This window comes from Maniola hyperantus, chromosome 23 (genome assembly GCF_902806685.2).
Source record: "Maniola hyperantus chromosome 23, iAphHyp1.2, whole genome shotgun sequence".
Classification (NCBI taxonomy): Eukaryota; Metazoa; Arthropoda; class Insecta; order Lepidoptera; family Nymphalidae; genus Maniola; species Maniola hyperantus.
In genome coordinates this window covers 4,811,116-4,836,775 of record NC_048558.1, presented here as the reverse complement: position 1 = coordinate 4,836,775, position 25,660 = coordinate 4,811,116, and the positions used below count along the sequence as shown (strand labels likewise).

The following is a 25,660-nucleotide window of genomic DNA, read 5'->3' as shown; positions in this document are numbered from 1 at the left end:
GTTATAACAGAGTTATGTAATTTATTTATTTTTTTTATTTTTGTTTATTTGAAAGTAATCAACAGCGTAAATACATAATTATTATTTAAATTTAAATCTAGGTATAACAGAAGGCCAAAAGAGATTACTTAAAATTATAATTAAACTATTTTAACAGAATAGAGTTAGAATAAATGTAGGTATATACAATAATAAAATAAAATTACAGCAGTGTGTGTATGATTGTATGTGTGTGTGTATGCGTATGTGAGTGTGTGCTTATGAGTATGTGTGAGCGTGTGTGCATGTGTGTGTGTGTGTAAATGGGAGTGTATGATTGCATGCATATTTAGATGTTAGCTACTTTTTTTTTTGTTTTACGATGATAGTTTCTTAATTCCTTTTTAAATTTATTGTTTGATAGGTAAAATAAGTCAAACTCAGCGAACTGATTGTTATAAGTACGTACCAAGCGTGGAATTATAGAATTTCGCGCATAATTTGATATCACTAACATAATATTATGAGATTAAAGACACGGTTTGATCGGTTAAAATTACTGCATGCTTTGTGTGATAATTAAATCGCCGGCTCACTATGGAGCACGGGTCTCCTCTCGGGGTTATAGTTATAGTCTACCACGCTGGCCAAGTGCGGATTGGCAGACTTCACAGTTCACACACCTTTGAGAACATTATGGAGAATTCTCAAGCATGCAGGTTTCCTAACGATGTTTTCCTTTACCGTTAAAGCAAGTGATATTAAATTACTTTATACGACTCCGAAAAGTTAGAGATGCGATTCAGAAAGAAGAAGAGAGAGAGAGAGACTAGAAAGAGAAGTATCTATAAATTTTAGGCCGCAGGCCGCAGCACTGTGCGAGCTGAATGGCAATGGATGTGTGAAGTGTGGACGGTATTTTCAAGCAAAATACAGCAATATAATGCCTTAAGCCACAAAGTACATACTTTTTCCAACTCGCTAATACTATCTGATGAAGACACGCACCGCCTGTGTTCAACGCAGCGAGTTACCGAAGCCGCACAATGAGCCAGGTGTAACGGAAGAAAGGAAATTAAATCTTGATTGCATTGTTGGGATGGAAATTACAAGTGTGTACAATATTGAACTACTCAACACTAAAGACGACCAAAGCTTCCCTCCCCCTGCCAGGAGTCCCTGCTACATGGTACGCCGGTAGGTGGTGACGGGCCGGTCTAAGTCGTCACCAACCCGTACTCTTGTCCCTAACGCCGATGGCGACATGGTACGGGTTTTATCCGAAAAAATACAAATCCACAAAGCGTGTGTGATGTTACACTCTAAATACCTACCCCTGCGTGAACTATGGCCAGTCCTATGAATCTACTAAAGGCCGGCGCATCCCTTCGACGGCACTCGAATAGTTTTTATCTCTTTTGAGAGAGAGACTAACGCACAACAGACAGAAATGTTTAAGTGTGGAAACCAGACCAAAAAGAAGAAGAAGAGAGAAACTAGAAAGAGAATTAGTTATTAAATTTTAGGCCGCAGCACTGTGCGAGCTGAATGGCTTTTTATTGCGTCTTGTCACTATTCATTTAAGCGTCTTTCTCTTTGAAGATTGATCCTTCTGTACCTGGAACTATTAAGTATTCTGTGCTACGACGTCAATCGAAAAAATTTTAGGTAGCTACTGTACTATCGGTAGATGTGTGAAGTTGGAACGGTATTTTCAAGCAAAATACAGTCGAAGCTTTGTTGTATGGTCTCGAGCAAGTTTAGTACTGTTTCCACCTCGCAAACACCATCAGATGACGACACGCATGACGCACCGTCTGCGTTCAACGCAGCGAGTGACCGAAGCCGTAAGAACGGCCAGGTGTAACGAAAAAAGGAAATTAAATTTTGATTCCGTTGTTAGGGTGAATTTTAAACCTAAATATAAGGAAAAGGTGACTGACAGACTGACTGATTGACCTAAGGGGGTAAAATATGGTTTTAAAATTTAAGTAGTCCGCGCGGACAAAGTCGCGGGTATAAGCTAGGTAATGTATAAGATAGCAAAATGTAAGATCAACCTATTCACGAAAAAACCTTACGTGTATAACGTAACGGCAGACATACTGACCTAAAAACGTAACGAAACTATTTTCCCCGGAAAAAATGTAAACAAAACGGTCGTAAACGCACGAAATTAGCCAAACGACTTCGCTGAGGAGACCTAATTAACTACACGAAAACAAATGCGAGAGAAACTCTTAATTAATAGCCTAGCATCTGTTTCCTATAAAATAATTATGCAAGAATCGTATGTAGAAAACTTGACAAGATCAGCATGAAATCCATTTTTACTAGTACACCATTGCCTCCTCGTGTAATAAAAATCAATGCAATCACTAACCGTGATTTATATAGGCGCTAATGGCAGCTCAAGAACTCAAAAACGATTCAGAAATCTTAACGGAATTTACAGGATCTAGTTAGATTAAGATCCTTAATGATCCTTTAATGTATCAAGAACCTAAGACCACTGATTCAATTTCTAAAAAAACTCTTAAGTTCTGAAGTCCTAATTTATTACCCTATTCAAAGAGCTTGAACTCCTGATAACTTTACTCACAATATGCAAATAATGTTGGTAATATTAGGAAGTAAGTGAAGTTAGCAGGAAGAGGGTGATAGAAAGAATACCAAAACGCGTCCGTCATAGCTAAAACAGGACAAATCCCAGTGACGCTTTTGGAATACAAGGGAATGGAATTCAACGTACATGAACGCGCCAACTAGGTCAACACAAAGACAAATTGCGGATAAGGCTTGGAAAAACATGAAGCGCGTCGACAGCGACACGAGACAACACAGTAGAACAGCAGAACATCACGCTGAACGCGCGGAACATTTTCCGTCGTAATTTCTCAGGTTATGTATGTATGTATGTATGTATATACTTTATTGCACCACAGAAACACAAATGACAGGTTACAAAAAGAAATCTTAATAAGTAGGTACAAAAAGGCGGTCTTATCGCTAAATAGCGATCTCTTCCAGACAACCTTAACGCTAGGGAAAAAACGAACAAATGGACAATGGGAGGTGGTGTAAAATAAACCTAAATACCAATAGCTAAATAAACTAAACCATATAATAAGGTTATGTTATAGTATGACGATCGCAGTCACCTTTGATTGGCTAAAATGCAAGAAGACCATATGTAAATTAAGCCACTCCACCGTATCATTTCCAATTGCAGCAATATTGTAATTACTTATAACTTTCTCTCTAAGGTTGAGACCGACAAAACGTCACATAGGTATGAGTGACAGAGACAACGCTCTACAAAGCCGAAATCTCATTCTAAAGGTCGATGTACATTATTTTCTGCCGCGTACCTACTGTACAACTTATAGACGTGTTGGACTCGAGCCTGTCATCGCTTCCGTCGCGCTTTGATTATGTCCAGGCCTTTAGTATCTTGCCTCTGCATCCATCAGCGTTAATATTTTTTCAGTAGCTAGAATACTCCACCCACAGTTCGCGTAGTTGTGGTCACGCTCCTCACATGACACGCGATATGATCTTACATAAATTAGATATCGTGTAATTAACGCTTTGAAGCAATTAAATTATTGTTTTCTAGGTAGTGCTGCCCATTATGTAGTAACTAGCAATGTGTGACATACGAGCACATTGTGACCTTGTCGCATGACTGGTAGCTGTTATTACTTACTCGTATTACAAATCGTGTAATGGAAGGTCGGTTAATTAATCGCCATTTCATCGGATTCCTGGAAGAACTCATTAATTGCAAACAATCCTCACGTAAAGTTTACAACAACTGTTTATAAATTCGTCAACGCGAGCTCTGTACATAAAACCAATAAAACGTAGTTCATTGTTATCGTTTCGACGGCATTTGCTAGGCAATGTTTAGTCACTTGACGTCCTAACATTTTCCAGGATCCATACGTTTACCTAAAGCTCATTTATTATTTTCACGGTTTCTATCGATATCATCTATAACAATATTTAAACCTAAGAACTAAAAGTCGCAATCATACTTTAAGTCGAATCTGTGCAGAAAGGTCTGGAACCCAGCCGAATTATTATCCCTCGAAAACTCTTACCATGTTAGGAAAGCGTACCGACTCCAATTTTTTTTTAAAGTATACTTATTTAATACATTTGAACTTATGAATTACAGTAACAAATGGGAACGATGATCCTGCAGAAGAATGAACTGTGTTGCACACTGCAGTGATCATAAATGATCGCAGAGGATGCTTTATTATTTTAACGCTATAATTTTCATAGGTTTTACACAAGGTTATTGATATCCGTAATGGAAAAGAGAGATAGATGTCAAAGAGTCATGAAGTAGTATTTACGTATCTGCCTATCTCACCGTTTTAACGTTTGATCCTTTACGAATATCATAAAACAATTTTATTATCACACATCTCGAAGTCATCGCATCGTATTTACCATTTATCTGACATTTATCTAATCTTGCTTTGGTGAGCTGTGAGCACAGTTTCAGTAAGGGTATATTGGGTATAAACTCTAATATTTCATTGCCGTGCGTATAATTAAATTGGCTTCTCCGAATCGCACTTTGGTTGACCTTGCTTTATTTTGGATCATGTATGTTTATATCGCAATCATTGGATTTCCCGAACTAAACATTTCTCTATATTATGTTGAATTGATTCTATTGATTTTGCCGAGTGATTGTTTGGTTCATAATTTTGCCGATTATTTATTTTATCACAACAAAATGCAAAGTCAAAGTTAAATCATTTATTTAAAGTAGGTACTGTTATACTCTTTTTGATAGTCACTTGTTGGATTAGGAGGATGTTATAGTGGTGATAATTAATTATGTAAACTTAAAACTAAAGCTACGGTTCCAAATGCGCCCAGGTCTGAGAAGAGCCTACAACAAACTCAATGCTTAACAACATAGAAGCATAAGAGATCCTAATAGATTTAAAAACGCGCTCATAAAATCCATTCAGCTATGAATCAGCTTAGTTTATTTGATAAAATCTGATTTGCAAAATTAGATTAGTTTGGTCGATAGTTTGTCTCATGCTCAGACTCCGGTGATTAGATTGTGTTTTCGGTTGATAACAATTTTGCCGACTGACTTTATCGTCGTGGGTACCTATACCTACCTACTTAGCTAAATCTTGCAAAATATATACGGACTTATAATTCGCGACAGGTCGATATGGCAATCGGGGTGTGAGGCGAGGGAACGCCCCGCTCACCCGCACCAGGCTAGCACGGGGGATGTGCGGGGCATTCCCACCCCGATGGCCATCTCAACCTGTCGCCCACAGATCTGTACTACTTTTACCACATCTTTTAAAGTTGCTATGGTCTCTTCAAGCATCTCTATCTCTTATTATTGCCAGTATCCTTCATCCGTTTCCTTTTTGTTTTCAACTATTTTACTGAGGTGGTTTTAGTGAACTAATTCTACAAAACAAATAGATAAACACATCACGATAGAGCCCACTTGTACCTGCATGTAAAGTTAATCGATGAATTGATGTGGCATCTGTTTAACAATTTACATCGTATACCTTGGTTTATAAATAGTAAAATTAATAGAAATAAGTTAGTTATAGGATTTATGCCCGATTTCACGAACATCCCCTAAACAATCACATAGTTAGATGACCGCTAAGCTAAAAGGTCCCCTAAATCAACCCACAACTAAAATTTGTTTTCACGAGCGCAACAGGCCTCTTACTATGGGACTCCTTCGTATGTGACAGATTTTTTACGACGATAGTGAATGATACAGAGTTGTTGTTACCGGTTGTATCGGAAATGATTAATTTTTATAGAAAAAATACGTAATTCATGTATTATTTTGACGGAGAAATATTTCTTTTGTATTTTGACCGATACATATTATCATTTTGTGTGAATATACAATAAAACATTATATTTTTAGTCTATGTTTGACACTCTGTTAGATCTGTGCTTTGACTGTTTTGGTATATATTGCGAATTTAATTAAATAGAGTACTTGTAGTACGTGACAGGTCGAGATGGCAATCGGGGTATGAGGCGGGGGGACGCCCCGCACACCCACACGTCACCCGTGGTTTCCCGCACCAGGCCAGCATGGGGGCTGTACGGGTGTGCGGGGCGTCCCCCCGCCTCAGACCCCATTGCCATCTCGACCTGTCACGTACTACGAGTACTCTATTCACCGCGCATTTTGTATTATATTTTATTAAGTATCTCCAATAAATAAAATAAGTACCTTTTAGTTAGCAGTTAGCACCAAACAGACTTCAAACCATTCAAAATTTACCGTTAGGTGAGCAATAAACTACCTACCTAACCTTTTATGCTTTTATTTCGTAGCTTCAATAGTAGGTATGTGTGTTTTTTTTAGTTTTAATTTGGATTTAAGTTTATTTTACAGAGTTGTTATTTATTACAATACCTATTTCATTCAATATTATATAAAATTGGTTAGACATATAAAAACTTACCTTTTATCAGGAAATCCCAAAAAAATATCTATCATTTTCCCCCAACAAATATAATAATTATTGTTAATATAAATAACCTCTATCTTCGAAAAAATCTATTTCATCGAAATAGTTATCTCTGAACCAAATTTCGTCCAAATCGGTTGAATGAATGGGCCATGAAAAACTAGCAGACAGACAGACAGACGCATTTTCGCATTATTATGTATTAGTATGAAGGATATAGTATCAATCCTATCTAAATTATCAAGGAAATCAAATAAATCAGTGTCCATCATGCCTTCTTTAAGTAACTTTTACTTATGTGAAGGTTTATGGGACCAATTATCCACCTCCTAAATTTAGGAGACCGTTTAGTCAGTAAGGGACTCTTAAAAACTGGTGAAACAGAAACGATCCCCTAACTGGCCCCTAAATATGCTTAGGGGTCCCTTAAATCTTATGGGACGTTGGTGAGATTGGGCATTAGACTTAGATCCGGACACATGCCATTAGGCAAGTTTAAACATTTAAAGAGGAAAAGGGATTCTCCCAATTGCGATGTATGTGGTAAGGTAGAAGATGCCTCGCACTTACTATTGGCATGTGTTCGCAATCACTATTTGAAAGTAATACTAATGTGTGTGAACTAAATTTAAATTTTATGAATATTGGTATTTTTAACTGTATTTTGAACAATCCTTCGAGCATTTCGGCAATGAAAGTGTATAAATTTGATAGTGATTCTCTCAAATTGATATAGTTTTAGGTTTAATTATGTAGTTTGATTTTAATTTAGTTTGTAACGATGGGGCTGGCATATAGATTATCTGTAAAAGCCCCTTACAAAATGTCAGATTCAAAGAAAACAATTTACATTTTAGAAATCATTTGCTTTGCTTTAGGTGCGCTTACATGGGCAAATTTTTAAGCAATTGTTGCCGACAACAACGTATGGATCAATGTAGAGCAAGCGTATAGTCAAAACGGCCGGCTACAAATAATAACATTCATCAATATTTAAAACTAATTTGTAATGTGCTTAATATTGTGGTAGAACTAATCTTTAATATTTATTTATTCTCCTTTGTAAGCCGTTCACTTTCATCGCACCTATAAATAAGTCTCTATCTTCAAACAAAAGCGAAAGGTCAAACTTTCACTCAAGTTTATTCTGTGTAATAGAAAACAAACAAAAAGTAGCTAAGTAGTTAGTTTGTTGTAACAAAGGAATCGATAATAATTATTATTTTTGCATTCGATTTTAAAATTAATTTAGAAGTCTTCATTTTCTTACAACAGCTGTGATAGCCTAGTGGTGAAGACGTCCGCCTCCTATTTGGAGGTCGGGGGTTCGATCCCGGGCAAGCACTTCTAACTTTTTCGGAGTTATGTGCGTTTTAATTATTTAAATATCACTTGCTTTAACGGCGAAGAAAAACATCGAGAGGAAACCTGCACACCTGAGAGTTCTTCATAATGTTATCAAATCACTTTCTCAATGTTCTTTATTGAGGTTTTACGATTAAACTAAGTTAGGCAGCATCCATCGATTGCAACGTCACTTATCTTATCACCAGGCGAGATAGCAATTAAGAACTTACTTGTCATCAAAAAATAAAACTGACATTTAAGAATATTCTATAGTCTAGACTTCTAAATCATTTACCCATATTATAAATGTGAAAGTGTGTTTGTTGGTTTGTCCTTCAATCGCAACGGGGCAACCGATCGATGTGATTTTTTGCATGGGTGTAGTTTAAGACCTGGGGAGTGACATATGCTATTTTTATCCCGGACAACCAAAGAGTTCCCACGGGATTTTCAAAAATCTAAATCCACGCGGATGAAGTCGCGGGCACCAGCTAGTGAAATATAAAAACAGCTATCTCATTTACGCCGCTGTGCACAAATGAGTACCTATTCTTAATATCATTTATCATACAGGATTTGTTGCATAGCACGCTAATCTTGTTTACAGATCGCAGGACACAGATCGATAGTCAAGTGACACGATATAATATCCTACGTGCAGTCGCACATAAATTGATCGCACATTACAGATACGCCGCTCACTCGATTCACTTGCTTTAGCGGTGAAGAAAAACATCGTGAGGAAACCTGCATGCCCGAGATGGCCTTCCTTCCGCGAACCAGCTAGAAACTCAACAGTTGCTCTTTTGCAATAAATAAATTCAGTCTCGGTGATTGTTCCAGAAAGCTTCACTGGTGTGTTCTTAGATGACTAGCATATTAACAAGACTTAGTAGAACGTGGGGTCATATTCTCTGTACTGTAGAGTCTACAATATGCTAGTCATCCACGCCACATAATTAATTATAAGATATACATGCCGTCAGGTAAAAAAACTCTGAACCCCAGTGAAGAGAATGTGCCTCCACATAGGTGCTGTAAGGTCTGAGTTCTTTTCACCTAATAGTACATTATGGTTGATGGGGGCTTGTAGTACGCTTTTGGACCCGAGCCAGACAATAAGTAAATAAGATTCTTAAGATTCTTCGCACGTAACTAAGATAGGTACCTACTGCTGATAACGTCATCAGCATTTCTTTAGATTGAGGCATACTGGTGACTTAATTCGCATTTTTAATAAAACTAAAAAGTGCGTTGTGTTCGACGGCGAAATTCTGCGCGTGCGGCTTGTCCCGTATTGTGCGATCAGCATAACGTAACTACAATCGTCACGGGCACAATGGCCCTCGTATTGATTAGTCCGCGTTTACATCTCGTTGCGCCTCCAATGGATCAATTGAAAAGATTGATTCATTCAAGCAAATTGTCTGTTAAGTATTTCCCACTTAAGGGCAAACTATACCTACATTTAAATTGCCATCTATTGTAATTTGCAAGTTCTTTTTTAGGGTTGCGTACCCGAAGAGTGCCAACGGGACCCTATTACTAAGCCTGTCCGCAGTCCGTCCGTCGTCCGTCAGTCTGTCGGCGGGCTGAATCTCGTTAACCGCAAAAGGTAGACAGTTGAAATTTTTACAGAGTGTATTGCCGCTATAACAAGAAATAATAAAAATTTCAAATGACGTCTGCCATGAAAATTAAAAAAATAATAAAAAGTGTTATTTCTTGTATGATGGTACGGAACCCTTCGTGTGCGAGTCTGACACGCACTTGACCGATTTTTTCCAAATCCCAATTTATCATGACGTGTGAACTGCATAAATTGCATAGGGTGGTACGGTCGTTGCTAGCACAATAACCCTTGTATTGATTTATGCGGTTGCCATTGCATTCTGAATGCAATTCTGCCTCATTCTAATTTTGTTCCCACTGAAAAACAACTTGAATTTTTTTTTGGTAAGTAAGTAAATTGGAAGGAAACGAGCAGACCAATTACCAACCCGTTGTTAAATGTTAATTGATTACAATGGAAATCTAAAGAAAAGAGACTTTTATGTGGTACATACTAAGATTATGACCGCGATTTCGTTCGTGTTAATTTAGGTTTTTAAAAATCCCATGGGAGCTTTGATTTCCCGGGATAAAAAGTACCCTATGTGGGTGACATAGGGTACTTTTTATCTCCAAGTCTTTAATTATATTATGTACATATATCCATACAAAAAATCACGTCGATCCGTTGCTTTGTTGCGGCGTGATTGAAGGAAGCTACTTGAAGTAGATCAGAAGAATTCGTTTATCCGCCCAATGTACTTACATCACCATTTCAGTTTCGTCGGTTTAGCTTTTACTTCATAATGGCGCCGATTCTGTTGTCTTTCTCTAACCTAATCTGCATCCTTTTCTTTTTAATATTCCTAAAAACGGACGGCACATGAATTTTACATTTAAAGACTCTAAATTTTAGTGCACGCTAAAAATTTAAACACTAGGCTCGCGACTGGCAGCTAAAGTCACGACGTTTGACAGCTCTAAATTAAATTTAAAACTGTCAAACTGTATCTGTCCTTTTCATATTATATTAGTAAGGAGAGGATGCGAATACTTACTCTAAAATTTAGTTGTGCCAGAATCAGTACCAATATGTTTCCAATTTTAGGTCAAAAACAATAACAGAGTTTATATTCGACCTCCGCCATGTAACACGAGTTAGCCGGAAACTAGCGTTCACTGCCCACAACAGAATTACGTGATATTGCACGGTCCGAATGTGTGTCCGAGTCAAAATCGACCGGAAGTTGACGGGAATCTATTAACTATTATTACACTACTACACGTCATGTTCCACTAGGTGGACATACGACATCAAACGAGCCGCAGGGAGCCGGCGGATTCAGGCGGCACGGCGCGGCGCAAGGCCGTAACGTATAGAAGTCTCAAAAGAGACTCATGTCCAGCTGTGACATCCATAGTTGGCGAGAACGATGGTGATGATAGACATGTTTAGCATCTTCATCATCAATCGACAGACTAGGGACTTCTACACGCCATAGTCTTGCGCCGCCGCGCCGCCTGAATCCAGCGCAGCGACTCCCTGCGGCTGCGACTCGTTTGATGTAGTCTGTCCACCTATTAAATAACTAGGGGGATCTTCTGCGCTGCGAGGTCATCATTTCAGCACTTTGGCAGTTGGGTAGCCAAATTTTAGAAGCACATTTTTAGTTAGAACTAGCTGATGCCCGCTACTTCGTCCGCGTGGAATTAGGTTTATTAAAAATCCCGTGGTTATTAAACAACTCTTTGATTTTCCGGGATAAAAAGTAGCCTATGTCACTCTCCAGGTCTTTGTCTATACACATGCGAAAAATCACGTCAATCCGTTGCACCGTTGCGACGTGATTGAAGGACAAACCAACAAACCAACAAACCAACAAACAAACACACTTTCGCATTTATAATAAGGGTACGTATTTTACATCGATGGAATTTTACCATACTCCATACTCTGAAGTACTCTGAGTCAAGTAGGCATTTCTTTTAGTTCTTCCATAGCTAAATAATATTACCTATTTGAAGTTGAGCGGTAGAATTCAAAACTTAAATGGTACACGCTGACAAATTCGTTTAACTACTGCGACGAACCGCAGTTAATTGCAGCATATGATTTACAATGCAGCCTGTGATATAAATGGGCAACGATTATAAATAAGCATTTATAACGGTTGACTTGCTATACATATAGTAGAGCTAAGGAGTCAACTGCCGACGTCCCCTAGTGTATGCAAAATATATTTAATCCCCCTAGAGATTATGGAACCAATTTGCATTGCCTGCGCCATTCAGATTCTACTGAACCCCACTGCAGAGGGTTTTCAGAGCGTAACGGAATATTAATACCACATAAGTAACTGTTATGATCAATTTTTGTTGAACCAGTTATACTCCCATTTTGGGAAGTAAAATTATCGAGGGAACGCCGTCGTCCTATTTAAACTGAAGAAAAGGATCTATAGTCCGCGACGGGTTGTGATGGCAATCGGGGTATTATTTTTAATAGGTGTCATAATATCACGCTTGATCTCTTCACAAAACACTGTCTAGTTTTTGCGCAGCAAATCAATAATCAGCTTAGTGATAACTTGGTATATAAGGTGTCGTCCCACGCAAGCATAAGAATAAATAATTAGGAACCCAGTCACTAATAAATTAAGATCACTACCTCACTAGTCACTACCCATATTATAAATATGGAAAAGTGTGTTTGTTTTTTGGTTTGTCCTTCAATCACGTTGCAACTTAGCAACACGGATCCACGTGATTTTTTATAGGTTACTTTTTATCTTGAGAAAACAAACGGTTTCTGCGGGATAACATGGCATTTTTCACGCCTTTGTCGTTCTATCACGCAGCAACAAATCAAAGGATTCACGTGAGTTTTCCCATGGCCTGGAATACTATACGACTACTTTTTAACCCGGAAAACAAAGAGTTCCCTCGGAATTTATAAACCTTAATCCACGTGAACTCATCTAATCTTCTATTTATAAAAGAAAACGAGAAGCTGACTGACTGACTGATTTATCAACATTCAACGCACAGCTCAAACGGCTGGACGGATCGGACTGAAATTTGTCATGTACGTCCGCTAAGAAAGGATTTTTCATAATTCAACCCCTAAGGGGTAAAATAGGGGTTTGAAAGTGTAATCCACGCGAACGAAGTGGCGGGGATAAGCTAGTTGACAATAAAAGGAAGATTACATTTTAAAATGGAAAAGCAGCAAAACAGCCTAGCAAAGCTGGTGCTGTTATATTGAATCGGCAAGCTGATGTAGGATAAGCAGTAAACAGCTTTTTTCACCTAGAAAAGAAAATTATTGTCCTGTTTTGTCTTTTAATTGTTTTGGTTCGGGGTACGACTCTATGACACTATTTCTACCATTCTGCTTAAATTGAACTCACCTCTTTTCATATAGGTAGCTTTGAATTAGTAATAGCTTATAGGCGTTTTGTAGGACATGAATATATTATCAAAATCCAAGGTCACGGTTTGGTACACCATGACCGAATTACGGCGTATATTCAGCACAAGGCGTGGCCGACCCACCTTGTGGTTTATTCACTGGAAAAATCGTTATCTCGGCCCATTATACCGATGTACCTCCTCGTACTCTATATTCAGGAAAATGGGAAAAATCTATACTTGATACACAATTTCCCAGAGAAAGATGTTAACGTAATATACCTACGAATTTTGCTATAGGGTCTTGGACTGTAGTGATAAAATGATGATTGATCGTATTTGTGATTTTTGTATAGCGGTAGTTTATGGGGCTAGAATTCATTATTAAAGAGAATAATTTAAATAAAAACATGATTTTAATTTATTTTTAACATGAACGTCAAATAATTAATTATTTTAAAAATAAATAAAAATTATAATTTTTATAAAATTATTCTCTTTAATAATTAATTCTAGCCCCATAAACATACAAAAAATCACGTCATTTTATTACTAAAATCCAAGACCCTATTTAATTCAAAGAATAAGTATATATGCACGACATTCAAAAAACCTAACGTCGCAGAAACCGGTTCGTTTTAAAATATTGTTTTATCAGGCTTTACTGTATTCAGTTCGGAAGTAATTTGGTATTTAACCAGCTTAATTTAAGTAATTAAAGGAAATAAGATAGCTAAACAAGTTACTAAGTGTGACTCAAGTAACTATCACCGTTATGTCGGTACAGATAGACGATAAAAATAAAATAAAAACATTCCATAAAACTGTATAAAGTCGAATAAATACGATTTTCTCTTGAAAACTGCTTTAATAAACATTTTGCAAGGTCGAGGGTGTCTTACTAAGGGGGAGCCAGTGGTTCTGGAAGCTTTCAACGAAGTGACGTAAGACTCTTGAGAGATGGAGAGGGAGCTAACAACCCTCTAAATGAGCAGATTACGAACAACTACGCAGACACGATTTTATCACACGTCTCTGCGAATCGTTTGAAGTTACGTGCACTGATTTTTAAAGCCGTAAAAAGTGTTTATGATAACTTTTCCAAGGTCGAGGTAATCTTATTTGAGCGGAAGAGAGGTTCTTAAAAAAGAAAATGAGTAGTGAGGCTCTTGGGAGGTGCTGAAGGGCCCTCTCTGAACAAAGAGATAAGGGAAGACGGGGGTATCTAACTATAGAGGAGTCAGTGATTCTGCAAGTTTAACCCTCTAAACTAAATGAACAGATTACAAACAACTACGCAGACACAATTTTATCACACGTCTCTGCGAATCGTTAAAACGTTAAAAGTTACGTGCACTGATTTTTAAAGCCATAAAAAGTGTTTATCGTAAATTTTTCTAAGGTCGAGGTAAATATCTGTACGAGAGATGGTGTCCAAGCTTTGAACAAAATTACGTACAGCTCTTGACAGTTGAGAGGCGTTGAACCAATGAGTTTAGATAAATTCTATCTCAATGTGTAGAACAGTTTTCTCTGAACAAAGAGACATGGAAGACTACGAGTTACGACGCACCTTACTGCTTTTGTCAAAATGCCTTGCAAAATGCAAATGTCGTTATGTCCAGCTGGTCGATTGCGGAAAAACTACATCAATCATTATTACAATCACAAATACTGTGATTGGCTGAATTTATGGTATTTTTGTTGCAACAATGCATTGTAGCCAATAGTGAGCAAGTGAGTCGCTGGTTTTCAATGCGTTGACATTGTGTCAGGTAGGTATCTTATTGCCACATAGTCCTTGCGGTCCTGATAGTTTTCTATAAAGTAACGTCAGTCATCAGCTTCTTTAAAGAAGGTCTTAAACGTTTGAACAACTCTCTTCGAGAGAACTGATGATTATGTTTATGAAGAACTACACATGATAAGAACTTCTGGCTTACACAATCTTGACACGATTTGCGTGTTTAAGAATACGTGAAAACAATATTATTGTGTATATTTTTATACTCGACTTCGCGAAATTTAAGGGCCATACCGACCTACCTACTTTTCGCGTGTTTAGGACTAATCTTTTTCACTTTATGAAGCCATGGAAAGTAGAGATGTAAACGCAGTGCTTCATAGCGTGATACAAGGTTGAGACTCAAGCCAGATCACCTTGTTGTCGGTACCATGAATCTAAATGATATTATTTTCCCTTTGACATATTTTTGGCTAAATGGTAGCTAACTACAATATAACAAACAATTTACTTAAATGAATATAAAGGAGTTCTGTGAATAGAAATAAACCAATTTGACAGTCGCTAAAGCCCACTTAAGTATTTTCCCATCCTTTATTCTGCTAAAAGCCTAATCTTGTGGGTTTATCTGTAATCCTCTTAAAATGCCTACCTTTTACTCTAATTTGGTTAACAAATCAATGCTCCCTACTTTGATTTGGTTAACAAATCAATTCTCTTATCCTTAGATTAAGGATTGGTCTCCGCTGCGTAGGGTTGCAAAGTAGAGGAGACCAATTAATATATTAACGCTTTTATCGTATTAAGAGCTTTTCGTAGTTATTTCTTTGCGATTAGTGTGATTAGTCTTTGAAACAGGCGAGACGCAGACGTGGTACTTTAAGCAAGGTTTGAGGTAGCTCTTAGGTAGGCTCTTCGCCAGGTGACGTCAGCTGTCTGCTTTAAAGGACGTTAAGGGTAAGGGTGGCGTGATGTAATGTAACATGGTAAAATTAATTTAGCTAGATACTTTTTCAAGCACATTAAGTACCAAAAACTCACTCGAGAGTGCGTTTTTTTGAGTTCTTAAGGGCGTTCGTGCACTCATCCGCAAAAATACGAATCGAACGAGTACGTATTTGTATGACTGTCAATTCGAAAAATCACAGATACGAACCGAATACGGGTGAGTGCACAAACGCCCTTAGACTCATAATAGAACACGACCCATTAAACAAACATCTTCTCGTTACAGGTATCGATGCCAGTCTTCTATTAGAGTGTTTCATACTCTGATAAAAAACGAAATACGAACGAACGACGTAGCAGATCAACACGAGACCAGGGTTCCGCGTCCCACTTTAGGAGGGCTCGGCAACCAGAGCGACCAGCTAGGTTTCTGGAACATCAACAATCCAGAATCCTGCGCAGTTGTCAAAGTAGAATGCGCTCACTATGCATGATTAAGTACCTAACTAATAGAACTTAAAATAAAACCAAACTGACTTCACGCGAGAAAGAAATCGTTGGAACAGCGTTGGAAACACTTAGGTATGTAGCTTCAAATAAACAACGTCAGAAAACGAAATTTAAGAAATACTGAACGAAATAGAAAACGGCTTCGCCTAAAGATGGAATGCCGTAGCAAATTAAATTCCATATAGTGCCTTAGACTCGGAAACTCGACAGGATTCTTTCCTGTAACTCGATATGAAATCGAGCCGAAGCCATGCAGCGCACGAACACGAAGCTCGAAGCTCCAATGTTTTGCCTCAGATATTTAAATGTTAGTAGGTAACATATCGGACAAAGCAATCATAATCGAAAGTCAAGAAGTGTCGCTTGGCTATTTGTTGTTCCATTGTCGACTAGTTAGTGCAGAACTTACGAGTATCATGGTTTAATTGTTAGCTTGCTATAAGAATGCACGGATTAAGAAATTTAGTGGGCGTGTAGCTATACGATACGCACGTCTTTTGTCACAACGCGCATTTCGTATGAGCGTGGACACGTATAGGCGCGAAGCTGAACCAGTAGGTTAGTAGCAAAAGATCCCAGTATGGATTGACGTCTTTCGCGGCTAACCCACTACTGGTTCGAGCTAATACGCCGGAATGAACGCGTGCACGTGCGTTTGGTTTATTGTAATGTAACGCGCGTGTAAATGCGAATGTAAAACTATAACACCCTTACACGCTTCTGCGAGACGAGTAGGAACTTGTTTACTTTTAAGCCAGCTATAGATGAATAGATTATACATGGAATAAGAGCATTGGCCTTACAATGATACTAATATCCGCTCTATTGTTGAGGTAAATGTCTTGGTGTTCCACCCAAGGTAAACATGACATAATTGCGCGAGCTGACATCATGCTCACACGTTGCCTTGCATTTCGTTAAGTAGGTATGTGTTTTGAGGACTTATTTTGCCTACAACATCCGATGAGCCTGCGTGTGAAAACATAAAAGATGGATTTGGAAACAGACAGTCTAGGTTATATAGATGCTGCTGAAACTATAGTCTTAGAAGTCTTGTCTCACTATGAAGTTCTAGTCTTATAGGATTACCTATTACACCAGCTGTGATAGCCTAGTGGTTAGGATGTCCGCCTCCTAATAGGCTAATAGCTAAAGACGAATTTAAGTCATTGAACGTTCCGGTCTTGGTCCGGTCCTGGCCGTGGGCCAAGAAGGCTGTAGTGATATGGTAGCTTTTTGCAACTTATTGAGTTTTTCATAGCGATGAAATACTGTTCTGTTATATTCTGTTTACTGTTAAGTAGGTACCTACTTACCAAATATTTATGGAACGAGATCTAGCTAGATTCTAATGAAAGTCGGGTTTTTCATTAGAAATGACATAATTGTTTAGGTATTTTACCGTTATTTTAATATGATTTTTTTTGAATTTCAGATTTTTAACTATCATCATCATCATCAACAACAACAACCGATAGACGTCCACAGCTGGACATAGTTCCTCGTAGGGACTTCCATACGTCACGGTCTTGCGCTGCCTGAATCCAGCGGCTCTCCGCGACTCGCCTGATGTCGTCCGTCCACTTAATGGAGGGTCTTCCAACGCTGCACTATCCGGTGCGAGGTCGCCAGTCCAGCGCTTTGGGACCCCAACGTCTATCGGTTTTTCGAACTATGTGCCCTGCCCATTGCCACTTCAGCTTCGCCACACGCTGAGCTATGTTGGTTACTCTGGTTCTCTTTTAACTATGGGTATTAACTTTATGCAATTTATGTATTAAGTTTTTCTTTGATCTAACTAAAGAACTACCATTATGAATTATTATTATCTACCGGACTTCGAAATACTCAGTCATATCCTCCTTTTGTTCCTTAAGATATTGCGTAATCTATCTCGCAGAATCACGAGGATCGATATGCCAAAAAGATAACGAAGATATCAAGGACATGGCAACCTATACTGTACGTAAACTATGTAAATGTTACTTACTTATTAGTTAAGTACAGTACGCAGAAAATAATGTATACATCGGCCTTTAGAATGACATTTCGGCTTTGTAGAGCGTTGTCTCTGTCACTCATACCTAAATGACGTTTTTTCTTATTAATTTAATTTTTTTAATAATATTTATGTCACCCCGTTGCATACCTACGTTATTCAATTAATAGCCATCGCTATCAAATAACCATGTTGACTAATACTGGCTGAACGGAATCATGAGGCTTCAGTCAATGCCCCAGATACGTCATGTGTTCAGAGGGTTGCGATGCGATGCAAACCTCTTGCACTGAACACAATATGACGTATGACGTAAACACTAAGTCTGCAGCTCAGGTGGGAGCGGGTGCGTCCTGCGGGTCCTGTCCGGTCTAATACTAGAGAACAGTTTAGGGTCATAGTACACCAAGCTGGCCAAGTGCAGATTGGCAGACTACAAACACCTTTGAGAACAAAGTATAATAAACCAGTTACTATGTCTATAGCAAAACAGTTTTTTTTTGTTGCAGCACTAAATGCAGACAATTTACATAACACTATCTAGTTTAAGTGCAGGCACGTGAGACATAATAAACAACTGTAAAAATTAAGCCTGGCCATTCTTCCACCATTCTCCCGTTACACAAAACGTATAATTATTGCATACACGCTCCACACTGCATGTATCGTTGCTCTGCGTCTAGGGCTGTCTACAAGGTTTTATCGAATAGAACTTACGGCGATTACGCACTGCACTCCCGTCATCCGAGTTATATCCGTCATCCGTGAGAATACCAGTGATTATAAGACATATGTCATAAGCTTCCATACAAAACAAAAAGGAATGGTAAGGTATTTTTACGGACTCGGATCGGATGAGTGCATAACCGCCGCTAAGCGACGATAAGATCTTGTAGACATAATCATTTATAATCATATTCATTTATTTTGCTCGAATATGATATAGTACGCTACAGGTCGAGACGGCAACGGGGTGGGCACGCCCCGCGCACCCGCACAGCCCCCGCGCTAACCCGGTGCGGGATAGTCAGCACTCAGACATTGAGTAATCTTTTTACGTACCTTTAGCAACTGATACCTATAAATTAGCCCTCGGCACAAGTTCGCAGATATAATGCGTACCTACAGTACATCGGCCTTAAGAATGTCATTTCGGCTTTGTAGAGCGTTGTCTGTCACTCATACCTACATGTACACACTAACACTACTCTAAGCAGTGATAACCTAGTGGTTAGGACGTCCGCCTTCTAATCGGAGGTCGGGGGTTTCATCCCGGGCACGCACCTCTAACATTTCGAGTTATGTGCTATCTTGTTTATATTATATACATTTTTAGATTTTTTATCGCTTAGTGTATAAAATACCGTATTGCTATCTTGCGGCCAATTAGAGAACGCGGTAATGCAGTTCTAAATCACATTAAATGAAGTTTTTAAACAAAAACTATTTATTTGCATTGCAGGTGTATAAAAGGTGCTTGCCTTGTGCCAGCCCTACACTAGCGCACTACAGGGTGTACTATTGTAAATACGCTACAACAATGCAGCAGATGTTTGCGTACCCCGGCGTCGCTTCCAACTGGGATAGGATAGGAGGGGGATACAGTGATAATGGCGAGGATACAATGAGGATAAAATAGTACGGATTTATTTTAACAATGCGTTTTTGATTCTGCGAAATTTTAGCAGCAAACTTAGCAATGCATAGTAAAGCTGACTGACTGATCTATCAACCCACAGCACAAACTACGGGACGGATCGGGCTGGGCATGCAGATAGCTATTATGATATTTTTGAAAATAGAACCCCCAAGGCGGTAAATTGGGGTTTGAAAGTGTAGTCCACGCAGACGAAGTCGGGGGAATAAGCTAGTATAAAATATTAATTATATAAAAAGTCCTGAATTTACTGGCTCATTCATCAACGCAGAGCCCAAACCCTTGTACCTAAAATGCTAAAACTTTGCACAGATGTTCCGCTATAATGTAGACAAGTAGTAAGGCCAGATTTTTCGAAATTCCCACGGGATAGGGATAAAGATAAATAAAGAGGATTTATATTTTCGCTGAGCATAACCGCGGCCGGTCGCTAGTAACTAGTAGCAGATACAATGTTATCCTAATCCTAATCCTAATAATATTATAAATGTGACAGTGTGGATGTTTGGATGTTTGTTACTCAATCACGCAAAAACTACTGGACGGATTTGGCTGAAATTTGGAATGGAGATAGATTATACACTGGATTAACACATAGGCTACTTTTTATCCCGGAAAATCAAAGAGTTCCCGCGATATTTTGAAAAACGTAAAGTCACGCGGACGAAGTCGCGAGCATCAGCTAGTAAGTAAATTTGAGTTCATCATAGTAGGTATCATAAACAAGTTGCCATTTGCCAACCACCGCCAATGCTGGCAAGCTACAAAGTGATATCATAGTTAGATATAAAAATTATGAAATGTTCTATTTGTGAATATCACAACTAATTTCATTACCTATTTAATTTATCGATGACAAACAAAAATCCTCATCCACCCACTTCCTGCTATCTTCTTAAAGTCGTCAGTCCAGCGGGTTGGAGAAGGCCTATATCCAGCAGTGGATGCAAACAGGCTGATTGATTGATTGATTGAAACAAAAGCTGACTTTATGACTGAAGCAAGAACTGACAAAGCAAAACAGGCGGGTCAGCTATCTAGTGAAATTTAAAATATAACTACCTGTTTAATGTATTTGGAAGGAGCCTATCTCAGATATTTTTTAAAGCCCTCCTCGTTCTCGATAGAAGACCTGTGCTCAGTAATAAGGTCAGCGATGAGTTGATGATGATGATTATGATTAAGCAGCTCTATTTAAGTAAGAATTTGTATTTAAGTAAGTCAGTGTGGCTAATTCTACATAATCTCTAAACTAAACTAAAATGACACGTCTAAATTTATTGCTATCCCTTTCGTAATGTTGCTTGCGGAAAAGGATAGCACTAGATTTAGACCTGTTAATTTAGTTTAGTTTAGAGATTGTGTACAAGAGAATCGGCCCCAGTAACTGAGTTTAATTGTCAGTATAAACTTGGGAACTTCAGCACATATTCAAGTCGAAAACGCTAATCTATATACATTTGAGTGTCACAAAATGGCTTAATTGGGCCACTAGATCAGGTCAATCAATGTGGCCTTTTAACACTTGCCTGCGAAAATTGCTTATAATTCATCCTTGAATTATCATCATCAGTTCTTTTAAACATCATTATACTTCATTTACTTTGTATATATATATGCTTTATATACATCATATACCTAATATTTTAATTTTGAAAACTGTGTCTTAGCTGATTATTTCGTTTACTTTAGTAAAACAGTTATTCTTACTGAATAAGCACCATAAGGAAATTATTTAAGTTCTGATTAAGTAATAAATAAAATTATTTTATTTTAGTTTTAACTAAGAACTATGTAAGAAAACTTTATAAAACTGTACATAGTCCTCCTAACTCCTGTGTAATACTTATTATTACTATTTTTTACTTTGAGTTTTTTGCTACATTACATAATTATTCTGACTGTGTGCTGCCTGCTGACCAAGCTCCCTGTTCTAAGTTTTGGTGCGTTAGAACTGTTTCTAAATCAATATTTAATGGAACTTAATACTACATAACTCTATCCAGCAACCAAGTAATAAATAGAGCAAAATTTTATATTTAGTGGGCTCGAAATAAGCTCGAAACTTATAAAATAGGTCATATCCGTGTGCACAGTGACACCTATATCGAGGTGCCCCAGTCGAAACCCGCAGTAGACGAGTGCTGCGCAAAAATTATGCCGTTTCGGCTCAGCTTTGGCGAATCGAATTTCTCGAGCAGTTTTTACACTATTTCAACAAGAAAAAGATTAATTTACGACATAGAAAAATAAAACGACTCTCTTCCTGGATATTTCAATTTATACTAAACGAAAAAGATGCTTAAAAACATTTAAAAATAAAGAAATCCAATACGACTCCTACCTGTTTACTTTTGTTGTCCGTCCCATTTGCCTTGCCGTCCGGCAAGGTACCGTTGTTTTCCTCACTTTTTTCACTTTTCACACCCTCCAAAGCCATATTCAAATAGTTATATTATTCACTCTCATACATAGAAATAAAATAATTCCTTTTAATTCACTAATCATAAAATACAACGCCACAAATCTTAGTTCTTACGACCGAGAACTCCCATAGACAACCGGCCGTCAAAGCAACATTGCGCGTCAAAGTAGCCGACGCATCGAGCGAGAATGAAAGGAAAAATGTGAGAAACAAAACAACTCTTATGACATCGATCTGACATTTGTACAGATCTACATAATACAGAAAGTCCATAGTTAACGAATAGCATAAGTTTTGATCGATTTTAAATAAAAATGATTTTAAGAAGATTCAGTGATAAAAAGTCATTAATTTTTTTAGTTTTTACACTTATTATATCATTTATTGTGAATTTTGATTAATTTAATTTAAGGTCTTTGTGAAAGACCTAATAGTCTCCTTGTCTATGATCATTATAAAATACTAGTGTTTGAACTTTTAAATAGATGGCGTTTTATTAAATTTTACGCGTTACATTAGGTCTCAAATCCATAAGTCCATACGACTTTTACGATCAACTACAATAATTTACTCTAGAGAGGTGATTACGATCTGATCCTGCGTACATAAAACTAATAAAAAAAGAATTTACCTTATGATGGCCTAATTGCAATTTTGAGTGGTCTAAAACCATCGTCGCATTATTGGCTCAACTCGGTTTGGGGCACATCGGTTGGATGGTTTCAAAGTCTACCATAAACATAGTTACAAACATTTTTTTGTGTTTTATATTATATTTAGGATTTTAATAATTCATTTTTCAAAAATCATAATTGAAAAAAATCAGGTACACATAAAATTAAATCAAAAATACTCCCCGGCGGGGAATCGAACCCCGGTCTCCCGCGTGACAGGCGGGGATACTTACCACTATACTACCGAGGATTATGATGACCGTGCCAAATTTTACAGCTCAACATTATTATTTACTACTACTAACCTAACCTAAAAGGTACGTAAAAATCGAAAAATGAGTACCTACCAAGTTCCTAGATTCTACATTTATAAATATTTTTTAATTATTTTAGTCTGGAGTCGATGAAGATAACCATCCAAATTCGTTTTATGACCCAGAGTAGAATCTTTTAAACTTCAATATGTATACTTATAGGTAATATTTATATTATACGTACTCTATAATAGATATTTTGAAATGATTACGCTATACTTATACCTAGATTAGGTAGGCAGGTACCTATGTAGTTTCAATCATTTAAAAATCTAGTAAGTAGGTATCTATATGATAGAAAAGCTCCTAGTTTTCCGAATTTTTCCTAAAGGTACCTACTAGCGGACAGCTAGCTAGACTAGCTATTGGACTTTCATGAATGATTGCATTTGCATGACTACCTACTTTGAACAGGATTTTCCTTTCTACGATTTTACATTTAATATGTAGGTATACGTCATAATTAATATTATCATTTTGCACAGTAATATTATTACGTATTATGTGAATTCACATAATACAAGGAAATTTTTGTTGGGACAGAACAGTGTAGTTAAAAATTCAATCATCATCATCATCATGATCAACCCATCGCCGGCTGACTACTGAGCACTGGTCTCCTCTCCGAATGAGAAGAGTTTGGCCATAGTCCACCACACTGGCGAAGTGCGGACTTCACATACCTTTGACTCCCTCTGACCGTCCGTAAGTCAGCGGACTGTACCTATCTTATGAACCGTAAGTAGAGAGTTTGACTTCTTAATGAACCACTAACGAAGGTTCATATACCTCTACCTAATATTTTTTCTTCGACTAGGTAGATAGGTATACATATATCTTTGTATGAAAAGTTCGACTCAAGATAAACTAAATATATAAAAGCGAAATACCACTCACTCACTGACTGACTGACTGACTAATCACGAAATCTCAGGAACTATAAAGCCTATGAACTTGAAATTTGGAAGGTAGGTTCTTTCTAGGACGTAGGTGTCAGCTAAGAAACGGTTTTGAAAAAATCCCCCCCTAAGGGGGTGAAATGGAGGTTGAAAAGTTATATGAAAATCCTAGTCTTTGAAGTTAGAGATATAAAAATTGGCATTTAGGTATTCTGGGTTTCAGGAGACTAAGTGAGTAGGTAAGTGCTGCCTTTTGCAACTGGAAAATTTCAGATCTAATGAGAAACCAGAAATTATACCTACGCGGACGAAGTCGCGGGCATCTGCTAGTAATAATATATTAATAACGAGGCAGGTAGGTAGTTCCTATTAGTTAGTAGTAGGTACAAAACTTTCTATTACCATCTGAAACATGTCTATTTACCTACTTAATTAGGTAACCTAATTAGTTAAGTTAAAATTTTGCAAACAACACCCTGCCAGTAAGCACTCGAGTAGATATTATAGACCAGAGGGGAAGCTTCACACTTGCTCACGCACACCACGACGTGCCACGGACGCTCTGTGCGCCCAGTTTGGCGGCAAACGGAGCGTGCGTGAGCTGCGCTAGAGTGAGTGAACCTTCAGCCAGCTGCTAGTATGAAGCTTCCCCTCTGCTATATTTTTCTACTCGTGTGCAGTAAGTACCTACGTACCGTAAATTGGGTAGGTTACCTACTACCTACTTACCTACTTAAGGATTTTTTCTATATAAATATTTGTCAGTGTTATCTAATTCTTATCTCTAAATTACCTATTTATACCAGTTTTGTTGGCGAATAAAAACCTCATAGATACAATATTTACTTACATAAATATCTGTTATGTCCCTACACGGGGGCCACTAACTACAGTGGTTTATATATTTTATACTTCTCATTTAAATTTGTATGTATGCAGGTATTGTTTTAGGTAAAGTAAAGTTTAACGATTTTCGGAATAAAGTTAAGCCATCTTTGGGCTTATCAAAAATATTTTTTTTAGTGATAAGTTTTTCTGTATGTTTTATAGACTAGAGATAGACTTTATAACATTACCTTTAATAAATATTTAGTTATATATTATATATATTTATAGATATTTAGTTAGGTAGGTACCTACCTCCTCTACCCTAAGGTTGCCTGGAAGAGATCGCTATTTTAGCGATAAGGCCGCCTATTGTACATGCTATCTTTGTTATAATATGTCTATTGTTTTAGTTTTGGTGTACAATAAAGCATATTTTACTTTTACTTTTACTTTACCAATGCAGTATAATGCAATTTTTATAGACAAATCATTTTTGTCACCCGTTAAAAAGGTCCTTACTAATAATTCAATTCAATTCAATTCCCAATTATTGGCTTTTAGGTGTGCCAGCTGGGCACAGAGTGTTTCGCCTTTCTAATAATATAAATATGCGAAAGTGTGTCTGCCTATCCATTTTTACGACACTCCGATTTTGACGGGTATAACAGAGATATAACTACTTATAGCATGAAGCATGAATCACTGGATACCTACTTTTCATCCCGGTAAATCAGAATTTCCACAGGATTAAAAAAATCTAAATCCATCCAGACGATAACGCGGTCATTATCTACCTACTTAGAGAAGTCGTTGAGCCTTTAGTACTTGTACGAAAGGCTCAACGACATCCCAAATGCATCTCAACGATATC

The 25,660-nt window shown here is 37.6% G+C and overlaps 1 protein-coding gene and 1 non-coding gene across 2 annotated transcripts in view; both read right to left on the bottom strand.

Moving 5' to 3' along the window:
* LOC117993104 (ankyrin-3-like) overlaps positions 1–22,256 on the bottom strand; it is a 183,123-nt gene extending 160,867 nt beyond the window's left edge. Inside the window, exon 1 of the mRNA XM_069506426.1 lies at positions 21,994–22,256. Within this exon, the coding sequence (XP_069362527.1) occupies positions 21,994–22,089 (96 nt within the window). The 5' untranslated portion in view covers positions 22,090–22,256. The remainder of the gene's footprint in view (positions 1–21,993) is intronic.
* A 670-nt stretch (positions 22,257–22,926) lies between these two features.
* TRNAD-GUC (transfer RNA aspartic acid (anticodon GUC)) lies at positions 22,927–22,998 on the bottom strand. Its single transcript has one exon. It is a non-coding gene; the product is annotated as a tRNA-Asp (tRNA).
* Between the last annotated feature and the right edge of the window lie 2,662 nt (positions 22,999–25,660).